This window comes from Odontomachus brunneus, unplaced genomic scaffold (genome assembly GCF_010583005.1).
Source record: "Odontomachus brunneus isolate Ranch 3 - 2012 unplaced genomic scaffold, Obru_v1 Obru_scaffold_039, whole genome shotgun sequence".
In the NCBI taxonomy this organism is placed as follows: domain Eukaryota; kingdom Metazoa; phylum Arthropoda; class Insecta; order Hymenoptera; family Formicidae; genus Odontomachus; species Odontomachus brunneus.
In genome coordinates, this window is record NW_022639489.1 from 322442 (window position 1) to 350247 (window position 27806).

At 34.8% G+C, this 27806-nt stretch overlaps 2 protein-coding genes across 7 annotated transcripts in view; one reads left to right on the forward strand and one right to left on the reverse strand.

Moving 5' to 3' along the window:
- LOC116844114 (heterogeneous nuclear ribonucleoprotein 27C) overlaps positions 1–27806 on the forward strand; it is a 124759-nt gene that overhangs the window by 47557 nt on the left and 49396 nt on the right. Inside the window, exon 8 of one of the 3 annotated variants that reach the window (XM_032815261.1) lies at positions 19002–19519. The exons of the other annotated variants lie outside the window; for them this stretch is intronic. Within the exon in view, the coding sequence (XP_032671152.1) occupies positions 19002–19015 (14 nt within the window). The 3' untranslated portion in view covers positions 19016–19519. Of the gene's footprint in view, positions 1–19001; positions 19520–27806 lie in introns of those variants that run through there. 3 annotated transcript variants of the gene reach the window in all.
- The window catches only part of LOC116844113 (ankyrin repeat and death domain-containing protein 1A-like), a 29605-nt gene continuing 3236 nt past the window's right edge, over positions 1438–27806 (reverse strand). Inside the window, exons 2-14 of one of the 4 annotated variants that reach the window (XM_032815252.1) lie at positions 20322–20542; positions 19093–19196; positions 18934–19032; positions 17890–17988; positions 17002–17208; positions 11497–11694; positions 11062–11160; positions 9941–10039; positions 9571–9669; positions 8259–8354; positions 6661–6895; positions 4339–4467; positions 1438–3804 (exon numbers count right to left, since the gene is read on the reverse strand). In XM_032815252.1, coding sequence (XP_032671143.1) covers positions 3719–3804; positions 4339–4467; positions 6661–6895; positions 8259–8354; positions 9571–9669; positions 9941–10039; positions 11062–11160; positions 11497–11694; positions 17002–17208; positions 17890–17988; positions 18934–19032; positions 19093–19196; positions 20322–20430 — 1659 coding nt within the window. In that variant the 5' untranslated portion in view covers positions 20431–20542 and the 3' untranslated portion in view covers positions 1438–3718. Of the gene's footprint in view, positions 3805–4338; positions 5851–6660; positions 6896–8258; positions 8355–9570; positions 9670–9940; positions 10040–11061; positions 11161–11496; positions 11695–17001; positions 17209–17889; positions 17989–18933; positions 19033–19092; positions 19197–20321; positions 20543–27806 lie in introns of those variants that run through there. The other 3 variants (XM_032815251.1, XM_032815250.1, XM_032815253.1) reach the window with 3 other exon arrangements.

Here is a 27806-nt window from a genome sequence, read left to right on the forward strand (position 1 = left end):
GAGAGAGAGAGAGAGGGGGGGGGGAGAGGGAGAGAGAGGAAGGGAGAGAGAGATTGAGGAAAACAATAATTGGTAGAACTGCTGTTGATGGTTGGCATCACATCCACATCTCTTCATTTCTACTATTCGTCATTGATACTATATTACTGTCTATAATATTTTGTTATATAATGCGCATCATGAAGCAACGATAAGTGAACTCTTTTATAGCATAGAGGTCGTAAATATTTCGTATGGATTAATAAAAATTCACATTTTAATAGAAAAAAACTTGGCAATCGAGTTAGTCAATTATTTACGAACCCCGCCATTTGTCAATCGATTTTCTTTTTTGAGTTCAGATTTATTTTCTTGATTTTGAAAGAGAATGGTGCAAGACCCAATATAAATCCAATATAAACCCAATATAAATCATGGTACTGTAAGTAGGGGACATTCGTTTTGGATCCTCGCCAAATATTTTACATTGTCAAAGCAATGATTCCGTTGATATAATATTATCGATCCATCCTAGGTGAAGCTATATATTTCCGTACTCACTTGAGAAACAGAGATTTTCCCGCTGAAGAAATCCATATAGCGATCATAGGCAGAGCTAGATTGCTGACGTGCGAAATTGTGTGAAGTTCTTCACGAAAAAAAATAAATTTTATTTTTTCAATTGTTTGTCGATGTCATTTTAAGGCTCTTGGCCCCTCGCATTGTCTATCTCTTTTTAATGACATCAGAAGCGAGGAAATGCATGCTAAAACTTTTTGCGAAATACGTTGCAATAAAAATATATATCCATAAAGTAACATTTGCAATAGATTAAAGAAATTTGTAAGATATTCCGTGTACTCCCCTTTTGCTCTAACAATCAATAATTTGTCGTAAATTAACATGACATACAATTCATCTTTTTAACCTATTTCTTCGCTTATTTCTATTTAGGTTAATTTATAATAAATTATTGATTGTTAGAGCAAAAGGGGAGTGCACGGAATATCTTACAAATTTGTTTAATCGATTGCAAGTATTACTTTATAAATATATATTTTTATTTCAACGTATTTCGCAAGAATTTTTAGCATGAATTTTCTGACGTCATTAAAAAAAGATAATGCAAGGGGCCAAGAACCTTAAAAGGTTGGTGCTTTTATTTTCATTATTGTGGTTATAAAATTCTTTATTAAATTTTGTAATTGGGGCCACATGTGCAAAGATGATTGTATATAATTATATATATATATATATGCGTATATTCGCAAAAATTCTCTCGATGGTCAATTATATTCGCACCACAATACTTTTCATCAGGAGCATCTTTTAAGACTATTTTACGAAGAAAAAAAATTATATTCGAATTAAGTTATAAAGAGTTAATTTCGTCTACACACACAATTGTTTCGAATAATGGGGGGATCGCAATAAATAATTAGTAAAACGATATATAGAATACAACGATTTATTACATCAATAAGAGATATGTACACTTTTGTAAAATCGTACTTTCAGAAAGCAGCTTCGGAAGTCCATTGATTTCTTATCAAGCGGTATGTTTGTCTATATACATATACATACGCGTATATGTATATTATATACATTGTCTTTCGCATTGTTGCTATTCTATGTTACCGCTAACAATTATCGAAAAATTTGAGAAATTAAAGTACAGACGGAAATCGAAAAATAAGTATTTCTGTACTCAATTCTCTTATATATTCTTTTCTCGCATATAGGTTTTTATTCTTAATATAATGTAGTTTTGACATTGTAAAATTATATAAACCAAATACGCAGTAGAGTAGAAAAGTGATCTGCGTTTCGTTTGAAAGTTTATAGTTACGACTTTATTTGACTGGAAATTCTATAATTTCTAATTTACAAAATACCACGACGTAACATGAAATTAGACACATTTTCATCCGCAATTGATTAAATCTATTTAGACTTGTAGTTTTCAGATATGTGGATTTTGTGTACAGGTGTGTCTTTCGAAAATTGCACGATAAATGCTATCGACACGCTGTTATATACTCGTTATCGAAATCTAATAGTCTAATAACTTCTTATCACATCGAAAGCCCTGAAAAAATTTACTCTCACATTTACCCTATGCGTTATGATTTATTCCAAAAAAGTCTCTATACGTCTGATTGTTACTTTGATTTTACAATTGTACCGCTTCGATAATCAATCGTTTCTGTACTAACTGTATTCACGTTTCTACAAGTTACCGCGTGGCACATAAGACATTTCTATATAAAATAAATCGCGAGAGTAAATGGAATTGTGATAAACTCGAGTCGTCTATAAATTAAGATTAGAGTTGCTCACACACAGGACGGTTTAGTTTCGTACGTATATAATTGTTTAGTATCTCGCTCTTCAAATACTTTTCTTCGCGTCGTTCTTATATATTTTGAATTTTCGAAATTTGTCTCGGTGTCGTCACCGTGAGTGAGATCGCTTATCCGACAATGATATGATAGGGTGTGATTTATTTTGTGGAAATTTTACTCCAATTGAGTTTCATCTTATAATTTCTCTTTTCTTCTTTGACCAGATATTCGTGTTATCATATTAAATGCGCAGAATAGCATGAGGTCTATATACTTTGATTATTTATTATTTCTCAGCATACTAAATTTCAATTAATCGCTAATTTCGAATTTAAAAGTTGGTAAGGTAAATTGTTCCAATGACTGTACTAATAAGAAAGTGCGATCAGTTTTATCAATACATAATTAATGGCATTTTTATCAATAAATAATTAATGGAATTACTAACAAAAATAATGTTTATATAAAACTTTGGTTTGTTTGAAAAATAATAGAAAGATAAAATACACAATCTATAAATACTGATTATAATTTTAATAAGATATTAGACAGTGCCGGTTGTGTCAATAATCGAACTGGAAAATGGATCATGTCCTAATTACCCAATAATATAAACTCAATGATTGAATACTTATTTAACAATATATTATACACATTGTCATATATGTAAAGAAATATCTTTTAATAAAATTTCAAAGATTTTCCTTTAGAAATATTAAATTCAAATATATCAATGTTTCATTTACATTGGGACATACTCGATTTACATTTACTTCAATAATTTACTTTTGTCTAAAGGTCAAATATTTATCATGATATTATTACATTTAAAAGTTAAATATCCATCGTGACATCGTTTCTATGTTCACGTGGATTTTCCTTGGACGTGATTCTCATCTCATGGAACCGTCTGTAATTTGTTTTCAACGACAGTGAATCTTTTGTTGAGTCTATTAGACTGTGCAGGCTTGAAGGTTTTTGGTTAAGAAATTGTACTGATTTACACAATGTATGAGCTTCGTTGAATCACGTTTCTGATCCTGATTTCGTGATTTTGCAAAGATTTCGATAATGTGTGTGCGCATACGCTTCGAATCAACGGTGACTACTTCTGCATCGTAAATTATAATCGTTGTTTGTGTCACCAAAAACTGCGGAACACTGTCCATCATTGGTATAAAAGGTAAGTGTGAATTATATATGAGATCCATACGTGATTTTGAGTGATCGTCGTGTTTGGCATTCGTCAATCTTCTGAGAATTTTTCATACTATTATATAGAAAGTTTACAATAGTAACAGAACTATTACGATATACGTTACAACATCCGTTAAATCCTCGTGTATATACATACACACATGTGAATAAGTCGAGTTTGGCATTCTCGTGGATATTCACGCGATAGAGCACTTATGACATCGTCGGCTCTTCGATTTTGCCTTGTTGGCATTTTCCTGCTCCATCTGCTTGCGAACGGAATCTGCGAGAAGAAATGCCATTTTTATTTTTTACAAAATATATTAAAATTGACAATTCATTTATTCTTGTTATGTACGATTAAATAAGATTCTCTCTCGTTATTATCATATGATAAATATAAAATTAAAATAAAGTATATATTATTCTTCGCTTTCGTGCTTTTTCGTGCCGTTCGAATTGTTATTTTAGCAAGTATATGCAAAAGACCATTGATATAATGTAATCATAACGATATTTAGTAATATGTATTATAGTATTTTCAAATATGCAGTTTTCAATGCCGTGTGTACATGATTGCGAAAAATACCTCGAGTAATGTTCTAAGCATATTTTTCGAATATTTGGAAAGATACACGTGATTTAATATATTTTTAAAATATTTATAAAAAGTCATACTCAAATAATGCATATGAAACCAACGTTTCAAAATCCCGATATAATATCCTTTGCTTACTGCGAGCGCACCAGCAGAGCGACGATTATTTTGAGTCGTAGAAAGATAATGATCAGCTATAAACGTTAAAAGAAGAATTACCGGCAATCGCTTTCTTGTCTACCGCTGACAAAGCTTCGCAGAGCTCTTTCACCAGTGGCACGTCGGGGTTTAATCCGGAAGCCCAGATGAGTAACATTCGAAATCCGTGCTCTTTGTAGCTCGAAGGACCTACAATTGGAGCTTTATCGTCCTTTTCATAAGGCTGCCCTAAGTGCACTATAGGAACATCGAGGTACAAATTGCATTCATAAATTGAGATTAATTAAGATAGTTGTATCGTGAAACCAGTCTCGTGTGTGTAAAAATTTAATGAAACTTGTGTTACGTCCCGTAGGGCCTCACGTACCTTACATTGCGTAAAGACCGATTACTTATCCGACCGTTACAAAAGTCAAGTACACGAAAAGAACACGTGGATCTCGAGCCTTACGAAAGAACCGTGAATTACACCACCTACAATTACGCATGCCCATATATGGCCTGATCGAACATTTCCCGAATTTCTATTTTTTCCCACCAATCCGAGCCTCATCCTCGTTACCAAGCAAGACATCTCCAATGAATCCGGTAACCGCCATCCCCGAAATTTCCCATTTTCCGAAATTATAAAAGTCCGATCCGTATGACTTCTGTCGCCTTTTTTTTCCTCACTTACTGCCATTACGACGTCCACGAGTACCACGTCTGTGTTCATTCACTTACTGTCATTACGACGTCTACGAGGATCTTTCAAGGATCAGAATCGAAGGAAGCAACTAACTCAGGAGATCCAGAACCATTCATTTCTCTCCTCGCACATACTAACAGTGAGTTATTGTTTTATTATCCGGTCTTCCGCGTCTCGATTTCGAATAAGTCCGGACAGACATATCTTTACCTTGTCGAAAGCTCAATCGCAATAATTCCGGTGAATATTAATTAACGGCAGAATTTCCAAAAATCGGCTTGTCCCTTCTTAGTTGTAGTGGGACGCCGGTCTTGCTAACAACGGAGTGATCTGCGCGACGCTCTCGAAACGCTGGAGCTTCTACCTTCCTTCTCGAACGTCCTTTCGCGCAGAATATTCGAGCGGATAACCCGCAGAGCGTTGTCCCAATATTTAGAACTAGAAAATCTACCCCCTTCCCTCTTCACTTACAGCCATTCCCTCTAGATTCGCATTCTCGTCTACCATCTCCACCTCCTCCTCCATCTTTCTCTATAAATTATTCTCCACCCCCCTCACCTCCCGACGATCCTGAACATTAATGCTCATCTTCAACCCATACCCTCAACACACACTCACTCACACACACACACCACCACGATTGTAACTATAAATAAATTGAATTTTATTCCTTTGTTAAGAAACATTAATTTCTTTGTTTACCCGTCCTCTCCTGTTATCGCTCAAGGTCCAGTCCCGAGTAAAGAGATTCAGTTCTTTGACTCAAAATCGGACCGCTCGCCGTACGTCGTAGGGCTAGTAAAGTGACCCTTCTGACCCTTCTAGTCGTTGACTAGCTCTTCGACCTTTAAGTACAGGTGAGGCTTTCTCTATGTTGCGTTCTCCTACAGGACGTAACACTTGCATTATATACATGGTGTCTCATACTCTCCTCCGGGCATTTTGTGGGGACGTAGAATGGGTTGATGTGAACATAAAAGTCCTATTGTACCTAAAGTACCGTTTTGCGATATTCGCAATAATTATCGAGATATTAATTGTAGAAAATTTGTAAATGATCATGCAGAATATGGTAAATGAGTTATGATAGCGACGACTGCCGTCCTGTACTTATACTTTAGGTCAAATTGAACAAAAAAGTCCTCTACCATTTTCCAAATAATCACATAGATTTTTAATTATTAATTAAAGAAGATTATTGCACGATTTTGCGTGATAATGCACTCATCTTCTTTAATTAATACACAGTGAAATATTATCTAACTGCTCGTGCACAATTAGAAAAGCATTGACTTATCCTCTTTTATTATATATACCTCTTTTTATACCTTTTTGTATTATCTATACACTTTTATAGAGATAAACTGATGAATAGAAGACAGAATAATCAACAGTCACGATCCTTACAAACGAATGTGCCGAAAATGTTTAGTAACTGTCGATTAGGACATGGCTAGGAAATGATTAGGCATATATGCAATTCTCTATACATCATCTCGTGCAATGTGTATTCACTGTTATCTTTCGGCTCGTTACTCTATCGTTCCTCATATCCAAGTTTTACATTTTTCTCTTTTTATAATAATAATAAGACGGGTTCTTTTGTACCTCGATGGCGTTATATCAACTTTTTGCGCAATTCTGGATATTTAGCGACTGACGACGACTGACCACGATACATAATGCCGATTTACCCGTATACTGATGCTCAATAGCTCTGATTTGATCGTTGGTGAAGGCCCAGTGGAGAGCTAATTTCTTCCAATCGTCAGGTGCCAACTGTTTATAGGCCAGCTTCCAGAGAACGGATCGTACATGCTCGGATAGGCCGCTATTGTTGCTGGAAACGCTACCGCCGCGCGAGCCTTCTCTCCATCGTCTTCGCGCTGGGGTTAACTCTCGTGCCTCCTTGTCGGAGTTTGAAATCTCCTAAGATTTCCAAGTATTCGGTCACATACACTCCGTCTGATTTTAACTTATATGACATATTTGTTTCCTCACACAAAATTTCCATTTTTCGAGAGAATTTCTATGAATGAGGAGAGATCTGTTTTAAATCACGTCATTTGACACACGTTTAAGAGATGTATAAATTATAATTTAAATGTAATATTAATCTAAATTTATAGATTAATAATATATACATATATTAATAATATGTATATATTAATTTAAATGTATATATTAATTATAATTTAATATGTTTAAATTTGCTAAATAACGTGACTTAAAACGATAAGAAACATGCACGGAGAAAAATAATTTGCTGGCCCAGCAAATTTTCTGCTGGTCCAGCAAAATCTTTTCGTTATTATATGGACAGCAAAAAGATTTGCTAAAAGTACTAATCATAACTAATATTTGCTGGATACAACTTGCTAAATCTACAAATTATTTTGCTATAAGAACCATGATGGATTTATATAAGCAGTTGCAGTTTTGCTCCGATAGCAAATAAATTTGCTAAGGACATTATTTTGCATCAATAGCAAATTAACATGATTCTTAGGACAAATACACTCAACAAATTTTTTCTATCCTGGCAACGAAACTACTCCTGCTCTGATAACGAATAATTTGTAAAATTAGTTACGTCAACTAAATTTTTTTGATGTCACTACGAATATACAGCAGCAACGGCGATTTGCTAAAAGAACAAAATTATTTTTCTCCGCGTGTAAAATGAGATTCAGTCAAAATGATACACTTGGATCAGCAGTGCGAGAGCTTTTAATTTCGACGAGTTTCGGATATATTACGAAGTAATAAAAAATAAGAGATACGTATCTTTTTTGATGCTTTTTTTCACATGTTTAGAAAGCAATCCCATTCAATTTCACATATTTTTTTGTTACGAGCGGATATCTTTAAATCTGTAAGATAAGGGGAGACCGGGACTAGTTGTGTACCGAGGTAAGTTGGTAAAATCGATTATTTCCACTGTTTTTTTAACATATTTTAGAATTAAGCAAGCAGGGATTTCAAAGCTATTTTTTACATGTTCAAAAATCTTGCTTGCTTAATTTTGTAACTTATTAGAAAAAAGCAGAAATAATCGGTTTTGTCAACTTATCTCGATATTCAACTAGCCACGGTCTCCTCTATGTGGAAAAAGATAAGAACAACAATTTTGCGGTGTTTAATGTATTTTATAGTTGTGTGTATTTAGATTTTTTCAGTAATTTTTTTAAGTAATAAAAAATATAATAAATAAAAGTAATAGTAAAAAGATAATGAGTATATGATAAAGTAATAAAAAAAGGTATTTTCCAAATGTATACAAGATACTCACCAGGGTCGGATAATCCAGTCTTGCAGTTTTAATGATCATGTCGACAATGGCCGTGAAACTGCCCCTCGCCGCTATGTAAAGTGGTGTCCGGCCGCTCTGCAAACGTTAGAATAACTTCGGTTTAACTTCATTATCGAGTTTACGACGGCCATCAGCCCTATCCTGTTAACGCCTCTATCCCGTTAACCGCAATGTGTGAGATTAAGGCGTTCGGGTTTGAATTTTTTGCGCGTCAATACTCTATGACGGCGTGACATCGTCGACAGAATCGAACCGTGTCATGTAACCGCAACTGCGATCTTTCGTCTGATGTGATAATCGAGATAATTAGGTGCCACATTATCGGGAGCTGCGTCATGAGATTAAAGCGGTACTTTTAACGATAAAAACGGAAAAAGGATATATATATTTTTTATCTCTTATTAAACTTGAATAAATTTTATTTGTCGAGACTTAATATTATCCGTTGAATTGCACGTATGTTGAAGTTTAAACGCTTTAACAACTATTCACTTGCAAATAATCACTCAGTTTCAACTTGTCCATTTTGCTATGGATACTTCTATTTATTTCATTGAATTTTTTTATAGTTGCAATAGCGTTCACGAATGTTTCTAATTTTATGCGTTCTTGTGAAACAAGATTAATTCCTAAGGATAAATTTCTTACCGCGGCCATCTTGATTTATGGCGTTAGAAGCGAAAAATGCACGTTACAAATTCTTGCAAAATACAGTGATTGAAATAAAGTGATCAGAGTAATATTTGCAATCGATCGAGCAGACCCGCAAAATAATTCGAGCATTTATTTATTGTTACATACATAAGCTGAATTCGACGCAATTATTTTAGCCATTGATAACAACACGCGATCATTATTTTGTTTTTAATCGCTTTGATTCCCTCAGATATTTAATTAGTTTCCCTTTTTAATTAAACCTTTCCCTTTAATTAACCGGTGTCGCGCACTTGGAACTTCTTTTACGTCGCGAACATTACAAGTTTGTTCATATTGCAAGTGGGACTGAATAAATAACTTTTAAACAAGCTTTAATTACTTATTAAATAACTCGGGCTTAATTATGTCGTAATTAGATGAGTAGAAGAGCGCGGGCTTGAAGTTCATGATAAAATAATTTGTTTGTATATCGAAGTACTACCGGAACATTAGTAGAGTAGTCACGAATAAATTACACCGGATAACTTGTTTGGAATAGAAATAGATTTTTTGAATTTAAATCGTGAAAGGATGATGCGGTGATATCATATTCGATCTCTGAATTGTTTACCATGCTACCATTTTTACTATTTACCTGTTCTTTCTGCTCGATATTCGCACCTGCTGCAAGAAGTAATTCGCAGATGTCCGTGTGTCCCATTTCGGCCGCGATATGAATAGGCGATTGTAGTCTCTAAAACGAGTCGATTCAAAATGTGAGAATTTCATCAGCAATTTCATTGCAAATTTTCCAATGTGTCCCTCGAGTATCAACAGGCGAATGTTTTGATGGCAAATGCATTACGCAAAATTCTAATTTCATCCTGGAAATTGATACACGTAGCTTTTTTCTTGTATGTATGTGTGTGTGTATGTGTGTATAATCTGTCATATATAGTTATATCGGTGAAGATTACGACTGTATATGAATTACGACACACATATGAATTATACATTTTACGTACCAAATTCAAACAATTAAGATCAACACCTTTGTTAATTAATATTTCTACCGTGTCTACTTCGTTGTTCTGACAGGCCAGATGTAGAGATGTATTGCCGTTCTGCAAGTAGAACATTAAAGAAAGTCGATATAACTTATCCAATTGCTTGTACGCACGATTAATTTGGTACACTAGAGTCATTTTCGATTTTTATTTTTATATTACCCGCAAACTAGTAGAATGATAACTTTTGCTAAAAAAGTTATAACTGGTGGTAATATAAAGTTTAAACATTGTTGAGTTGTTTCAATTGCCTATCATATAACGAAAAACCAAAGTTGCTGTAGATTCATTTTTTACCCCAGTGTATCAGATTAAGGTGTTTATTTTGCATTTTTATAGGAATATTCTATATTTTTTTAAATATAAAATGAAGGCGATTTTTTTATTATATATTTCAGTTATTTACATTAAATATATAAGAAAAATGTTATGTAATTAACTCATTTATTTTTTTTTACTATATTATACTTGGTTGAACTTTCTGTACCGTTAAATTTTAATCACGAATAAAGAATAAAAGATTGAGATATACATTGCTTGTTAATTTTTCTAACAATTTTAATAAAATCTGTATTTATAATAGATTAATATCGCAAAAACTTGAAACTATCAGTGATTTTATTCGCCTTTTGACTGAAAAAATAATGTATTTTCGTATATCTAATTGATAATTATACCTTTGGACAAATGGAAATATGCAATATTTTTCTCTTAAAAGTTTAAATATTGACAAGAAAATCCCAGAATGTTAATCTCATAAATTCATTTTCAGGAAAATTACACATTTTTTATATACATTAACGTTTTCATCGCGTTTTTTTTTTTATAATTTGTAATAAAATGAAACACTTCAGTGAATATTCTCGATCATTTCTGTACATAATTCTGTTCTACAGACTTATTTATTTTATAGATGTTTATTAGTACTTTCACGGAATATAAATAAATGAGAACGAACAGATTAAAGTGCTCAAAATATATGTGCCATATGAGAATTAACGCATTGATGAAATGCTGATAGTGACTGTTATAAGTCTCGACACTTATTATATTTTCCGAGGTATATATAAAACACATACCTTGCATTGCTTGTTAAGATCAGCCCCGTGCTGAATCATTGAGTCAAGTATTCCTTTACATCCTTGACTCGCGGCAACATGAAGAGGAGTGAAGCCCACCTGAAGATAGTCGATATAGATTATTCCTATAGGAGACGGGCATCGATTATTCTAATGAAATTTTATTTTAGTTTCTTCTTATCAATATAACAATTACTTATATCGAGTTCAGAAGCCGGATTCAAAACCGAGTATCATTTCGCACAATCCTATTTGTGTATCCAACATGACTAAAAGATATTTTTTCTTTTTAACATCATCGATTTTTCTTACTACAATACATCACTGTCATGAGATAAAGAAATACCGAATAAGTATGGGTTATAGGATTTGCTTGATATGCTTCTATTTGCTTGTCGCAAAATGATCGTAATGTCACAAAATTATTCGATTTACCGCATCGGTGAGTTCGGTGTTCGCTCGAGCCTTTAGTAACAATTGCGCGATTCCTGTGTGCCTGGTTCTGGTGGCTACGTGAAGGGGTGTATTACCGTCGTTATCCTGGGCATCTACGTTCGCGCCTAATCCTATAAGGACTTCGACAGCTTCCAGATGCTCATGGGCGCAGGCACAGTGCATCGGTGTTTGTCCCTTCTGGAAAACAATCCAAATTCATTGCGATAATTGACATGAAGATGGACTCGTCCGGTAACTATTTCATTAGCCTCGCGTTACGTCATCGTCGTAGTTGTTCTAATTGGTACTATGCCCTTAAAAAGAAATATATAATCTCATTCTTAGGAAAATCTTTTTATATTCTTTTATGAGGCCTCAAGAGGATTCTTCCAAAAGAAAAATATTTATATGTACATCTTTATTTATATGTACCGCGTTTTTTAAATATTTATTTAAAATATGTTTTAACGGAATATTTTATGTTAAATATGAATATATTTAACGGAATTCCGTAAAATTAAGATATCCACTTGAAATATTAAATTTGGTTTCCGCCGGGTTTGAGCCGCGTGAATTCTTCTTTGTTTGATTTCGACGTTTCGCGAACACTATTTCGTTCAGAATCAAACAAAGAAGCGTGGCTTAAATCAAATCTTACATTCATGGACACCGCGAAAACCTTATACCAAATCCATTTGAAATATTTGGAAAATTAAGAAAGATATGAAAAATACGTGGACATTAGAACGCGCGGACGCCCAGAGAATGAAAAAGGATACGCGGCTAAATCGAATGAAGAAGTAAAGGTATTTGGAAGAGTTTGTTTACGGAGACTTCCGTAAAACCTACTCGACGGAGCCCGCGGCCGAGCTCCGATCGTTGAGACTTCTCCGGGGATTGTCCTGCTGATGAAGAGGAGAAGGAGAAGAGGACAGCAGCCTTGCGCGCTGGAGACCCACTTTTCATGATCTAAATTGAGAGATAGAGAAAAATAGAAAAAAGGATGTCTACGTCAATCCACCTGAAAGCATATACAGTTACACACGTGGAAATCCTAATTCGCCAGTAGTTCTTTTTATCTTTCCTGCTGTTCTGACCTCGTTGGATAAACGTTCGATTGTTCCAGTCGATAAATTATAAACTCCCCCCTTTTTGTCTTCGGTCGTTCTGCAATCGATAGCGCTGCACCATAGAGGAGTCGCCGTGCTGTTATTCCCGAACAATCGTTGATGTGTTTTCGCTGTTTCGGGTCACGACATGTATATATGTGTGTGTTCGTTCCACGAGGGATATAAACGGGATGCTGGTCGTATACCATATTTAATATATTGCGCTATGAATTATACTGAGAAGCAGATAAAGCTCATGTTTTAGATCAAGACAGCTTGATCGTTAAAACTTCTGGCTTGTTGCGGTCATCTTGAGATATAACGTCAGAAAAAATACATGCTAAAAGTTCTTGCAAAATACGTAGAAATAAAAATATATATTCATAAAATGACGATCGGGTAGATGTGTAAAATAATTCGAACACTTTTGTTCCGACAATCAACAAATAACTGCAAAATTAACGTGACGAAATCATGAGGAAATGTAGATTAGAAGGTAGGTTGCGTCATGTTAGTTTCGCGGTAATTTATTGATTGTTAGAGCAAAAGGAAAACGTTTGGATTATTTTACAGATGTGCCTGATCGATTGCACGTGTCATTTAATGAATATATCTTTTAATTTCAACTTATTTTGCAAGAATTTTTATTTGGCATTTTCTCGCCTTTGGTATTATCAATCGAAAGTTCCGCGATGAGAAGTCAGGAAGCTTGAGGCTCCTGGATATTTTTCATGTTGGATCGTGACGTCAGAAACGAGAAATAACACGTTGAAAATTCTTGTGTGCCATTTTCATGTAAAAAGATATTTGGGTAAAAGAATACTTGAGCATATTAATGCGAGAAAAATAATTTTGTTAATGTAACTGAATATTTTATTATTTAGGGACCAGATGAAACACTCGTAACGGTTGTAGAAACATTTGAGATTTCTGAATACAAAATGCTCTGAAAATTATCCTTTTTCCTTGATAATCAATAGTCGTCAAAATCATGGGAAAAGGTTTTGAAGGGGAAGGTTAATTTAAATTAATTTTTTACGGCTATTTGCTATTGACTATCAAGAAAAAGGATTGTTTTGGAAATATTTTACAAGTATGTTCAAGTGATCTTGAGTATTCTTCCATATCCACTTATTTAAAAATGAGGTGCAAAATTTTTAGGCATGTGTTTTCTGTCGTCATCAATTAAGAGTTTTACAGTGAGAGACCAGGAGCCTTAATTCGCGCTGTTGTGCGATAGAAGTACCTTCAAGTAAAATATGCCGAGTGAGATTATCACGCGATAAAAAGCGAACCAATTTGCACCATCAGTTCTCTTTTTAGAATTCTCTCAATATTTTTGTATTGTTTCGTTACACTCAAGATTGATCCGTCGATCCGTGTATTACCTATCATTTTTATTGTTTTCCAAACTGTTTACACCGGGGAGCGGAATTCAAGTCACAATGCCTGAAGTGTGAATATTTCGAAATATTAGTATTTCACTTTTTATTAGTTTCCCATTACATACAAATAACACTGCGGAAAAACTTTCGATAAAGTCAAACATGTGTTGTAACTCTACGGTTTACAAAGGACCTCCGCCCGGAGCCAATATGGCGCTATCCCCGCGGGATAAACGCGTTTGTAGAGACATGTGTATATTTCACGTATTCGGAGTATGTATTGAGACGCAGCTTGTGAAACGTCTCAGGGAGTATCTGCGTCACGTCAACGCTGATCTCGAATTGTTGACAGATGCTTATCGCGGCTCTCTAGCAACAAAGGACGCTATCTGAGACCTATATTGATTGGAAATATTGAAAGTAAAGAAACTCTTCTACGCGCTTTCATGCGGATTGGCTGAAAGAGTTATGCCGCTGATAACCTAAAGCCGCTTGTGGAAGTTCCCTTCATTCTTAATTGATTTCAAAAAAAGATTCTCATTGATTGTTCTGTATTTGTTTGTTTATATGCCCTCTCATAATTCGAGAACTGTTAGACATATTGAGATAAAACTTTTCATAACTTGTTCAGTATGTTATCTTTATAGTTCTTAGATTAATGTTATTACTGGGGTTTGTCCAGGTAACCTAAAAGTTGGGTCATTTCATTATTTTCTTGGAAAATCGGGGAAAATTGAGAAAATCTAGAGATACAAGACAAAATTTTTACTTTTAACCGACGTCAAAAACTTCAAAAACATACTTTTAGTAAGTAATTGTAGGGAAATTAATAAAAAAACGGATATGATTATTAACTCAGTCAGTAAGGTATTTGCATTAACTTTTAATATCATTAGAATATTAGAATAGAATTATGTATGTACATAAAAATATTGATTCAAAATGATTTCATACATTTTGAATTACTTTTAGGGTTTTTAAAGGCAATTCATTTTTCTCGTTTATATAGAGAGAAATAAGTATATGCAGTTACATACACATGACACAAAGAGATTCGAAGTTTTTTATCTTGGCAAAATCCGACACACTGACTTTTCGTGAGTGGTAGTGTATTATGTAGTGAAGTATTATGTGCACGATATGAAAATGGTACTTTATGCTAATATGCTAATTGATTAAGTGCAAGATAGAATATAAATTCACATTACTCGTAATTGATTCGTAGTGAAATCGTATTCGTAATGATTCGTATTGATACTGACATTATTTAATAATTTGCTCAATATAATTTATGCGCGTAATCTTATTCTCTACTTGCAACATGATATGCGGTTATAATTACATTAAAAATGCTCATTGAATATACGAATATTTTTCTGGAGAAGTGTAAATTATTTTTAGAAACAAAGAGAAGGCAGCGGGTCGTAAAATAATTCTGGAAAATATCATTCTGTCCAATTAGCCAGTGTTTCGTACGAAAGACAGAAGATATACAATCATGCATAAGTTAAGTATGCAAATATTTGGCGAGAGAACCAATTAATAATTTATGAGAGCGAACTGTGCATGGTTATGACTGCACGAATAAATTTTCCGCGAGTTTACGTGGAAGTGGTCGGTTTATGATTGGCGGTGCTACTCGCTGGTATGTCTGAGTGAAGTTCGGCCAACGAAGATGCTAATGAACGGACGGATGAACTGATATCTCTTGAGAGAAAGAGAGAGAGAGAGAGATGTATATAAATAAATAAAAAAAAAATATATATGTACTGAATCGCAAGCAAAATAGTGGGAATCAAATTTCCGGGTATGGGATATCTCATTGCGACCCGAAATTTGAGAACCTGAGGTCGAAGCACGACCATATTGTGCGAGAAGCCATCGGCAAATTTTGGAATACATATAATGCCATATATTGATAAAGTTGTTGTAACAAGATGAATCTAACATATTGTTTATATCATACTATTTTTGATACCATACATATATTACCTACAGATAATATATGATAGGTAGACCTACAGGTTTGTAAAAAAGTACATTTATACCCTTCAGTTTTGAATGAAAATATTCACTGTATATATCTAAATTTCTATTCTAACACATTTCTAACTATCTTAATTTCTTATATGTAGACTGACCACCGAGTCACTTGAATTTGAGTGACTTTTCATTCACACAAAGTAAATCCTCCATATATTTTATTCAGTTTAATGAAAATTATCTATTAAGTTATATCTTGAATTTTTTCTTTACTGTTTAAATGTCTGAATTTTCACAGTAGGGTGAAATTTCAAGTGTAAAGTGACTATCAAGTCATTCGAGTTACTTTTTATTCGCATAGAGCAAATTCTCCACTCTAAATCGGCGAGTGAATATTTTCACTCGAAATTGAGAAGCCAATATTCTGCACTGTCGGAGGAACTTATTCACTTTAATCGGTTGAAACCTTCGCTCATATGAAGTCAGCATCCACTTTAAGCTTGAGTGAAATATTTACTCTTGCGATGGCAATATTACCTTGAGTGGCAATATTTTCATTATTGCTTCGAGCGAAAATATTGCACAACAAGTAAGACTTGTACTGAAAACGAAATTATGGTTAGACAGAAAATGAAATTATGGTTAGAATATTTTTTTTTTGATTTTAGAAGAATCCTATAGAATCCTGTAGAATTCAGAGAATTTTGTTAAGAGTGAGATTATATATATATTTTTTTGGAGTAATTAGAGGAAGATGTTCTGGTTTAGATAGCCGAAAAATAGGTTTTAATTTTTCAAAAATTTCAATTCTTTATATTCTTAAAGTATAACAGTACAGTGATTAGTAATATGGTTAAAAATCTTATATTAATATTTTTATTCATAAAAAGTAATATGGTTAAAATCTTATATTGATATCTTTATTCATAAAAATGGAAAAGAAAGACCTACTATTTTTCGACTATCTAAGTCAGAACCTCTGCTTAATATGACATACTGAAAGAAGGAAATGAATGAAAGAATGTTACCTTGTCCGTCGCGTCGAGTACGATATGTGGTATGTTAGACAGTGCTGTTATAACAGCAGGATGCCCCGCAACAGCTGCGTGGTGAAGAGCAGTTGCACCGGTGCAGTCGGTGGCCTCACCGTTTAACGATTCCACAGCTTCCGCGAGGTATTCCACCACGCCTACGTTGCTGCCACGAGCACCACACATTAAGAGGGTGTATTGTTTCTAACCAGAAAGAAATCTCTTGTTTATGCTCGCTGCCAGCTTGGGAGGTAGGGGGAAGGCTTTGCGAGGGAAGCTCTCGCGATTGGCATTATACGGTTGCACGCAACGTTTCCCGCAATTTCAATCCGCGAATAACTCGTTCCGTCGCTTATCGGCTCTCTAAAGCCGCGCATTTTACTTCCTCGCTCTGTAAAACGTTAACGATCCGGTGCGCGTAATAAAATTCTGTAGGAATCGCACCGACAAGCATAAAGAGAGAGCGCGCATACAAGCGTCATTATTCGGGACTCAATATCAATATTGACACGTTATCGATTTCAATTTCGCCGCGGTTTCTTCTTACCGACTCGTTTCACTTTTTTCCACGAGCTCCGCGAGATTTTATTTGGAATATTTTCTCCCTTCGACACTCGTGGTCGATAAATTCCAATTAAATACACGACGATTTAATCTCGCGCAACCATGTTTCGTAAGTTCCCGTTGAGAACGAGGAATTTTCGTGTTACTTAATGATAGACTGTTCGCCGCTTCTCGGACGGCTCCGTCGTTGAGAAAAATGTTGTACATGATTTCGTGTATGATTAGCGAACGAAATTTCGTGACGGGTCTTATTCTCGGAATCCTCATTGAGGAGTACCTGGAGTGTTCGATAAGGCGATTGTTAAAACGTGATCGATGTACCTTGTTAACTGCGGATACATTTGCCCCAGCGTTTATCAACATCTTCACCGCGTCCTGGTGTCCGTGTTGGGCGGCCATATGTAAAGGACGCATTCCATACTTGAAAGAGAAATTCACAGCTCGGAGATTAATGTTCCACGTGGAATTTCATCAAGTCCGTAGATACGGTCAAATTAAATTCCGTAAGAAGCAATGCTACGGAAACATGTAAATGTAATAGCTGTTTGTCAGGCCTACTTTTTTACTTCCTATTACAGAAACGCTTTTAACGAAATTAATTATGATTCTTAATTAATTATTTTCCAAATCACATTACGTAAAAAAATATTTGTTTAAGTACAAACTTTTAACTTATGAGAGATGCTTAAAATTATTATTTTAAAACGTATGTTCGATTTTAATCATTTGTAGATAAAAATTCCACGTAAAAAAGTCACTCGCTCGCAGTAGGTTGTCTACGTATATCTACATATATCTCCAAAATAATGAAAAAATTTTGAAAAAAATTAGAGATTAATCTATTGCATCTGTGTAAAAGTGATCAATTTGATACTGATTCAGAGTGCGGATCGAAAGTTAAATGCAAGCTTGAAATCCAGCAAATATGATACCGTTAAATGACGTTTTAATAACACATTAATGCGTCTCTAATATCAATTTTTGTGTACACGTATTTTAGTGTTCAAAATGAATGCAAAAATTAAAAAACCAGAAATGAAATAGAAAATAAATAAGTTATAAAAATATGATGTTATATATATAAAAATATATCGTTACTTAATTGTATCGTATACATATACCACATGTTTTTATACCACACATACCACATATACTACACGAAAAATAAAAATATTTCTAATTTTCAGTGACTTTTTGCAGGGACTATATGAGATACATTTTTAAGGATTAAAAGATTCCGTTCATTTTTAATACGTAGGATCGTTGACTTCTTCCTTTCGGACGTTTCATTTCTACTCCCGTTGCTTGTAACAACTTAAAATTAGTTCACAGGCGATATTCAACGTAATTGATTCGATGCCATACCTTATCTTTCGCCTCGATGTCGCATTTGGCTTGTATCAACATTTCAATAATTTCCGTGTTTCCCCTAGATGCTGCCCAATGAATCGGAGCACGACCATACTGAGGACAGTCAACGTAGTCACTGTTCTACTAATTTACGTAATTTTTCTGACAACTTACATTATTTCTCGAATCTACGTCGACAGTCTCCTTAAGTACTTTGCGAACGGTGTCCGCTTCGTTCTTTATCACAGCCTCGTGTAGGAGAAGATCATTCTTAAGAACTGGCGAGAAAAAGACAGATAATACTTTCTGAAATACGATATCATATATAAAGAGCAATAATGAAATATAGTATTCTTTTTCTCTTTAAATCTGTCACGCGAAACTGACAAATCGATTGTTTCACAGAATTATTGAAATATTGCGCGCATACTCGTCATAAAATGAGAAAAATTTTGTTTCATGAATATTGATGCTTTTGCTTCAACATTGCAAAAGTCATTTTTTTTCTGCGTGTACATATTGCATAATATTATAATATTTCAATTGGTCGCTGCTGGCGCTTATAAAAATAGAATTTCGAGCGGGAAAACGAGGAAAAATATGGATTGTATTAATTTGTTTCGGGCTTTGCGCGTTTTAACTTCCGACAGTTACGCTGTAGTGCACACGTGCTGTCGTTACCGCTGCACATCGTTTTTTATAATTTCGGGCCGCGCTGTATCGATCGCGCGTGCAATTCGAGGCGGCAGGCAGGCAGGCAGGCAGGCAGACAGGAAGGAAGGAAGGAAGGAAGGAAGGAAGGACATTTGGAACGCAACACGAGAACACGGTGTATCGTTAATTACTTGAATGGCTAATTTTGCGGATGTTGACGCAAATTGAACATTCGTCACTTCAGCGCGGCTGCATCTTGCTCTGCGTGCAAAAAAAACCTTTTATCAGCGAGACAGACAAACGCGCAAAAAATTACCATCGCAGACAGCCGATGCAGTTTTCCTTGTTTTTCCTCCATGATAAAAACAATCATGTGCCGCGGGAAGAATACGTGACAGATGTTTTGCAGAAATTACTACATCGGCTGGCGAAAAGGCTCATTTGATCCCAAGAAATTGCCCCGGGAGGTCGCCAGATAAGCCGAAAACACATCGGTCCAAGGAGAATTCAAGCGATTCATGCAAACGCGCACGTATGAGAGCTTTTCCAAGTGCGGCAGAAATCTCGCGAAAGCGGGAAGCGCAAATTTCACTCTCGCGTCGTGTATGTGTGTGTGTGTGTATTCGCGTTTTCGTCGAAATTGCCGTGACATCTTTAAATCTTCGCACATTCCGCGGCGCGCGCACACACACACACGCATACACACATACATAGACACAACCCGACGAGGTAGTTTGTACTTTACTCACTTCTAGCAGTCTTTTGGTTCAGTACTTCATCCTCGATTGCCTCGCTGAGGTTCAACGGCGGTGGCGGCGCCCTCGCCTTCGTTATGCTCAACTCTTTCTTGTCCACCATCTTTCACTGCCCTTGCTCCGAGCGTTGCATTGTCATCGGCTTCGTGGTCTTCTTTCGGTCGTTAGGCGACGTTAATGCACCCAGGTTGCAGCGACTACTAATTATCGACGACCTAGAAAGCCGAACGACACTGAGCGACGTATAACCACAGAGATTGCGATAGAAATCGTTAGATGATTATCAAGATCATTAGATTAAAATAAACCGAAGAATGCACTATTAAGTAATTAGGATATGGTAGTGAGGGGAAATTAATATTAATATTAGAAATTGGGATTCGCGATTTGACGTGGAAAATAGATTCCGGTATGTTACAAAACTCCGGGAAACTCTATTCGAAAAGTTAACTCCAAATATTAAAACATTCATTGCAACACCACCGTTTGATTTGTTTTATGTATTATTAATTTAATTGCATACTTCGATGGTCTGTTTATATATGGTGAAGGTCTTAATTTTCTAGTGATCAAGTTATTTCATCGTGAAAACATATTAATCAATTAATTAATGTACGTTCAGCTAAGTATATATTGATTTTACTGAAAAGCAAGAACATTTGGAGCTTTAATTATGATATGTTTGTTTAATTTATTTATATGGAAAGATTTTACTTCATTTATAATATTTTCTCAAAAGTGGCTGAGATGTACAATATTTAGTCACATGACAGCTTAGTTTTGTTCTAATTTGTGACATAAGGTCAACGATCCAATTAGTGATAAAGTCGCGAAAATAAAGAAATACATAAATTTATAATAATAAGAGAGAGTAATCATTATTTGAATATCACAAGTTGGTACAGTGTCAGTGTGAATGCGTTATCAATCTATTATCAATCTATTATTAATTTAAATATAATATTTTATAGGCTAATGACTCATTTGGATAAAAATTTGGATAACAATCCCAGAGGGACAAGTTATGATATTAATGTTATTTCTTAACGCTGTAACGAATAAGATTTAAACAACATGTTCTTTTTATTAAAAATAGGAATCTTTATATCGTTTTATGTTATATTTATTCACGTTGTCATTAATGAGGATAAAGAAATATTCTAGTATCAATTAGGGATCTATTTGAATCTATTTGATCTATTTGAATTAACTGTGAAAGTTATGAAATTACATAATTTGTTATTTTCTCTACTTATGAAATATTCTTTAATCTACTCTCAACTTTAACTTTTCAATCGCTCCAAGTTAAAGAATAACTGCACAGATTTAACAAATAGATGTGTGATTTAACTGTCAACTTTTAAGATATCGGAGCGAGTAACTACTCGAACTGTCGGCGTCAGCAGTATGCTTGTAAAATTATGATGTTCCAGTATCATGACTTTTATCCGAAATTTGTTATAACTGATAATATATAAAATTTAGAGTAAGAACACATGTTTAAAATAAATATAGACCTGTATTAACGGATTTATTAAGAAAAACGGATGCGATTGTCACAAATAGGGTCAACGCGGTTCTTAATTGGGACATTCACCTGATAGTATAGAAATCGTTAAGCTAAGCGACACTCGAGTCGTGCAGCACGTTCGAGGTAAATAAAGAACGATCCAAGAGCCGTTATCGGTGGCGTTCGCGACAAAAATATCAACTCAATTCTGAGTTTGTCGATTCACTACAGCGATAAAATATGACGAGGGCAGTTGATATGCCGTTATATATTGACAATATTGCGCATTATCAATTAGTCTCATTTAACATTTATCAGAAAGCACGCTGACTACTTGTCGTATTAATTGAAGCCCCGAATGGGATCACGATCTATTGGGAGAGAATCGCATATGTATTTACTGCAATTACAGTCCATAATAATCCGACGGGATAAATCAACGACCGGCGAATGAATCGTGCGCGTTTTCTCGTTCTATATTTCAAGTTGTATGGCTTCACAATTTCGCGTTTCATTGCAGCGAAATCTATTACACGTGCAGTCAGCGAAGCGCGCGGTTACAGTATGGTGAAATGAGTTATAGATATTTCGAAGCTTGGTTAGCGGCGTAATATTTAATTTGTGGATGGTAATTAATTTATTCGCAGAGTTCCGCAATTTTCCGAATTACATCGGGTTTATTTTATGACTTTGAGGATTAATTTCTCAAATTGGACTACATACCGCGAATTATAACACGATTTTTCGCGCTCCAAAGCGCTTTGTAACATACATGTTTCAATAAGATGATATGTTATACGGATACTGATTGATATTGCAGTGGATGGAGAATACTTTAACGGTGGGAGCTTGTATGCGCACAGACTGACAGATGCATATGTTTTAGCACGTAGCCGTAGTGATTATGACTGTTTTCAACAGTGTGCACGGTAAACTTAATAATATAAGCGTTAAAGACTCTGGATAGTTTATAGATATGATTTAAAGAAGTCCTTTTGGATTTTTTTTACAAAGAGATTACAAGACATTTTTTTACTGTTCAATATATTTTCTTAGGCTTTGAAGTAGTTACATATTTTTTTGCGAAATTTAAATTCGCATGTTTACAAACACATGTCTAACACGGGTGGTCTCAGTTAAAACGCGAAAAACGATTATTTTTTTATCGATTTTTGAACATTATGTAATATTAATGGATATTCTCGTGCAATAGTATCAAAGCTATACATACTTAATTATATTTGTAAACATTTAGTCCAGATTTGTCAAGCATTTTCGTATTGTATTAACCGTTACTTTTTAATAATATCGTTACGGACCAATTGTCTCAAGTGAAATTATATAGCGCACATTTAACGACTGTGGAGTTTATTTATTGTACAATAGCGCTTGTTTATTTTGCTCTTGTTATACGGGACAATAAACACAAACCGACGTAGCGGTAGAAATGTTCAAAATTAATGCAGACCTGTCGACAAATCTGACAAAAAGAAGGCCCTGAGTTTGTATGTTTATTACACACACATCGCTAATTAATCTATTTATATATACATCTTTAGTTTGTATTTACACAGTGACTTGCAAAACGGTTTAGACACAATGAAGTTGGGAACTCATCAAACTGTCAAAATTGACACTGGTCTCTGACGGACTTGCTTGGTAAAATTACATTATTAATTATTATTATTAATATTAATATTAATTGTTATTATTACTTATTTTATTATTTATTACTTCTAATTATATTACTAATTATATTATTATTGTGTAAATTTGTCCGTAATGATTCCCAATTTTGACAGTTTGATTAGCTGTTAACTTGACATACTGTGTTTCTCCCCCTCCATTTAGTAACTCACTGTAAAAAATAGCATAATTATAAACAGATGTTAAAAAACAGACAGATGTTCTAAAGAAGATGCAGACGGCTATAATTAATATTATTGTAAATGCCATTGGCCATTTTGACGTCCCATTTCAAAAATACTTTGGTAGATTTTGAAAATGGTATCATTCCTAAGCTTCGTGGTACGAAACGGATACAAACAAACGAAGTACGAACTAACTGGATTAAAAGAACGTTTTTGTTCCAGTCAGACTTGCATCAGCATGTCCAAATTTCTTTTTCATTAGTCAGCTGCAGCATAACAGGAGAGAAACTTGGATCGTTGTGTTGTTTCGTGTTCTTTCACATCAGACTCGAATTGCAAGGCTCGGATAGTGAGTGCAAATTATATGTATTTAACGCTACTTGGTATCACTCGTGCGAACATATTAAATTAATTTGCTTGATTGAGTTAGTTTTCGTGTTGCATGGTTTCATCGTGCTTGCAGCGGCACCAGAGCGGCAGCATCTCATAAATCCAACAATATTCTACAGCGAAGCCGAGTCACAAATCCCTCCGTGGCATCTCGGAATCCAAATCGCGCTTAAACGGGAACAGAGATTACATGAAAGATTTGAGGTATCCGTGTCGATTATAGATTGCAGGTTGTTATAACAGGGCTATTCAATATTTGTACTATTTGATAATGTGCTATTGGACGTTGCCGAAAAAAAAGAGAAAAGCAAGTTTTTTTGTTTTTTTAAAAGCAAGCTCTTCTCTCTTTTTCTCTGTCTTTTACTTTTTTTTCATTACACTCGACATTGTTCATTTCGTTTTCCTAAAACAAATGTAGCTTAATATATCGCCCTGCACCGTACATTTTGCGATTTCCTACATCAGAGTGCGTTTTCAACTATTACTTGTATCGTTTCGTTAATAATACAATAACAAGGACGATGTTTCCGTTTTCTGATCATCCACTGCAGCAACCTGCGTTCATCTACCGGGGAAGTAAATTCTATATTACGTGCACGATGTGAGTTTCATATAAAATTAAGTGAAACATCGTAAATTACTGTTGTAGATTTCAGCATAATAATAATAATAATGCCTAGGTTGTTGTTACATCCCGTCTGCAATATAGGTGCAGTTATTCAATTAGCAAAAAAGGCAACGAGAGCAACATCTAGTAAATGCAGTCGCACATCTTTATCATCAAGAGAGAAAGAGAGAGAGGGGGGGGGAGGGAGAGGGTAGAAGGAAGAGAGATTGAATCACGCTGTCTCATAATATATTGTCTTTACCCGCCACCATTTTTCATATTTTTCTGCCATAGACGATAAGTCGACATTTTTCTCTCAGGAACCAGACTGGGTAGCGACGACGTTAGCTTCTAAAGAAAATTTCACACCTCCTCGCTTCCAGAGGGATATACTCCTCGAAACTTTCTGACGTTTTTGTCTTATTGGATCTTCATTCTGCTACGTCGTGTCGAAAATCTCGTTGCTGCTGCTGCATTTATGCAGTTTCCATTAGAAAAGCGTATTGTATGTATTCTTTGTGACACAGGAATTATAATAAGAGTCGTAATCGCTCTCGGAAACTCCCTCGGGAGGAAAAGGGAAATGGCAGAGAATTTTACGAGGTTGCAGAGTTCTGCGTTATGTAAAGTCCTCTGCCATTCCTGCGTGTATAATCGTATCGTCTTGCATTGTTCATATCTGCAGAGATAGTAAGGTTCACTCTTTAAATATGAAACTGTATCTGAAGTGGATTTTATAAATCGTCAGCTTGTTTTAAGGTTCTTGCCCTGAATATCTTATTGAACGACAGCGGTAAAGTTTTGGATAGAAGAATCGCGTCGTATTAATTTCGCGTGCAATAACCGCCATTGGCGAATGGATGTTTATTCCACGAGAATATATCACACTGAAATCTGTATTTTTCACGTCGTCCCCATTTCACGTGTAATTTGAATTGGTATTACGAGCCCTCGGGAAACAAGGCGCGACGATTGAAACATTTAATAAGCGGCCAATGACAAGGCATAAATGGATTTCGGGGGACGTTTTGTGCGGCGTGCCATTGTTCTCCCAATACAATCCACTGACAATACACACATACACACAACACACACATACACACACACGATAAGGTTTCGGTGCTTTGCGATGCGCGACGGTGCACTGATCTCCTCTGAATAGGACTCGGACTTTGAATGTCACGGTCGAATACAATAGACGTGTGCCGAAATTGAAGATGAAACACGAGCAAAGATGTCCTTAATAATTGATTGCTATTAATTCATGATTCCTGCGAACTGACATTATTTCGACAGAGATCGCCCATCATCCGACGCGTCGATTAAAACGCAAAAAGAAACGCGAGTCAAGCCATTTTGTTTCTTTATGGAGAAAATATAATAAAAATTGCAACAAATCTCTCGTAATCTTGTTGCATACAGAAAATTATGAGACCGAAATTACTATATATTTATTTAAAAACGTTACGCACATTTGACTTTTTCACTATGTGATTATTTGAATGTTTTTTATATTGTATATTCAGTAAATTGCCAAATTTACTATTTCTGTAGTAATTTACTCTGTAAAAATTCTTTGTTAAATTTAACATATTTTACGTGTCCCAATTTATTTACTCGTATTTTTTGTTCATTTAACACAAGACAAATATGTAAACAAATAACACAAGTGTGTCGAAAATTAACAAAAAAATGTAACATTTTTACACTATTGCATTATTTTAACACTTAGAAATAGTGAATTCAATATAGGATAGTTAAAATGATACGATGACTATGTTAAATTAACACACGGATATGTTAAAAAATTAACATAAAAATTTTTACACGGATAGATTTTAACATAAATACAAAAAATTTTTTACCGTGTACAATTTCACAGTATACTGCAGCTTCATAAAAAAACATTGCAAAAAGAAATATAATTTTTACTTAATTTTTATTACAATATTTCCTCCGTGTACATATGTAACAAATTTCAAATATGTAAACAATTTAAGAAAACTTTTATTAAAAGTGCACTTATTTGATGACTCCAAAGGAGGCTTTCAAATATTCTCAAATCAATGTCCATTAAAGCATAAATGTTTTATCACTATAGTCAGAAGAGTTGATTTTCCATCGAGATAAATAATGCAAACTGCTCTAAAAATTGTATATACACCGTTTTCACGTGATTCTTTTAATAAATATAACAATAAATATAACAATGTTTTTCTGAAGATATTCTTTTTACATATGCTGTACTTCGTTCTCGTGAATAAAGAAAAATAAGAATACAAATTGCTTTCGTGAGAATGAGAATTCGCAGAGAAATGATCGGACACTCGAAATAATTTAGTATAATACATAAAATATAAATAATATATAAAATATATACTTCACACACACACACACACACACACACACACACACACACGCACGCACGCACGCACGCATAGAGTTTACGATTAAATAAATCCTTCCCAATAATGAGGTAACGCTGCAATATTGTGATATTTGATCCGGTGAAATGGAAGAATGCGACTGATGTAATATTCGAATTTCTGCCGTATTGATTGGCGCACTTAATCGAGGATGCGGCGTCAGTCGTGTATGCGTTTACGCGGATGACGCTTTGTACACGATTTAGTGAATATAATCCGCTTAAATGAAGCGCGCATTACACTCTATTAGTAGGTCAGTCGAGAGATTATGTGCGTATAGTTTTTATAGCGAAACAGCAAGCTAATTAAAATGAACGCTGAATGATAGTGACGTTGGCGTCGGAGTGTGATTACGGCGAAGAAAAATGAAGCTAAGAAAATTAAAGCTTTGTACGCACGTCACCTCAAAGATTCTAATAAAAAGGTCAATCCGTTACACTACGTTTGAAAGGCGATCTCTCTGTCTAAATAATTGTCTCCGAGTTTAATTACGACGTTTAAGTCGTCCGTCTTCTGGTGGTAGTATAATTTCCCAGAGCAGAGCTCAGAAACTCGTTCACGCTTTCCAGATAATTCAAGCTCTCTGTCGAACGGAACTTTCCGCGAACCTACCAAGCAGCTGAATATCGGTACGAAGATATATCAAGCATCCAGAATTTCTAGTGGGGCATCGTT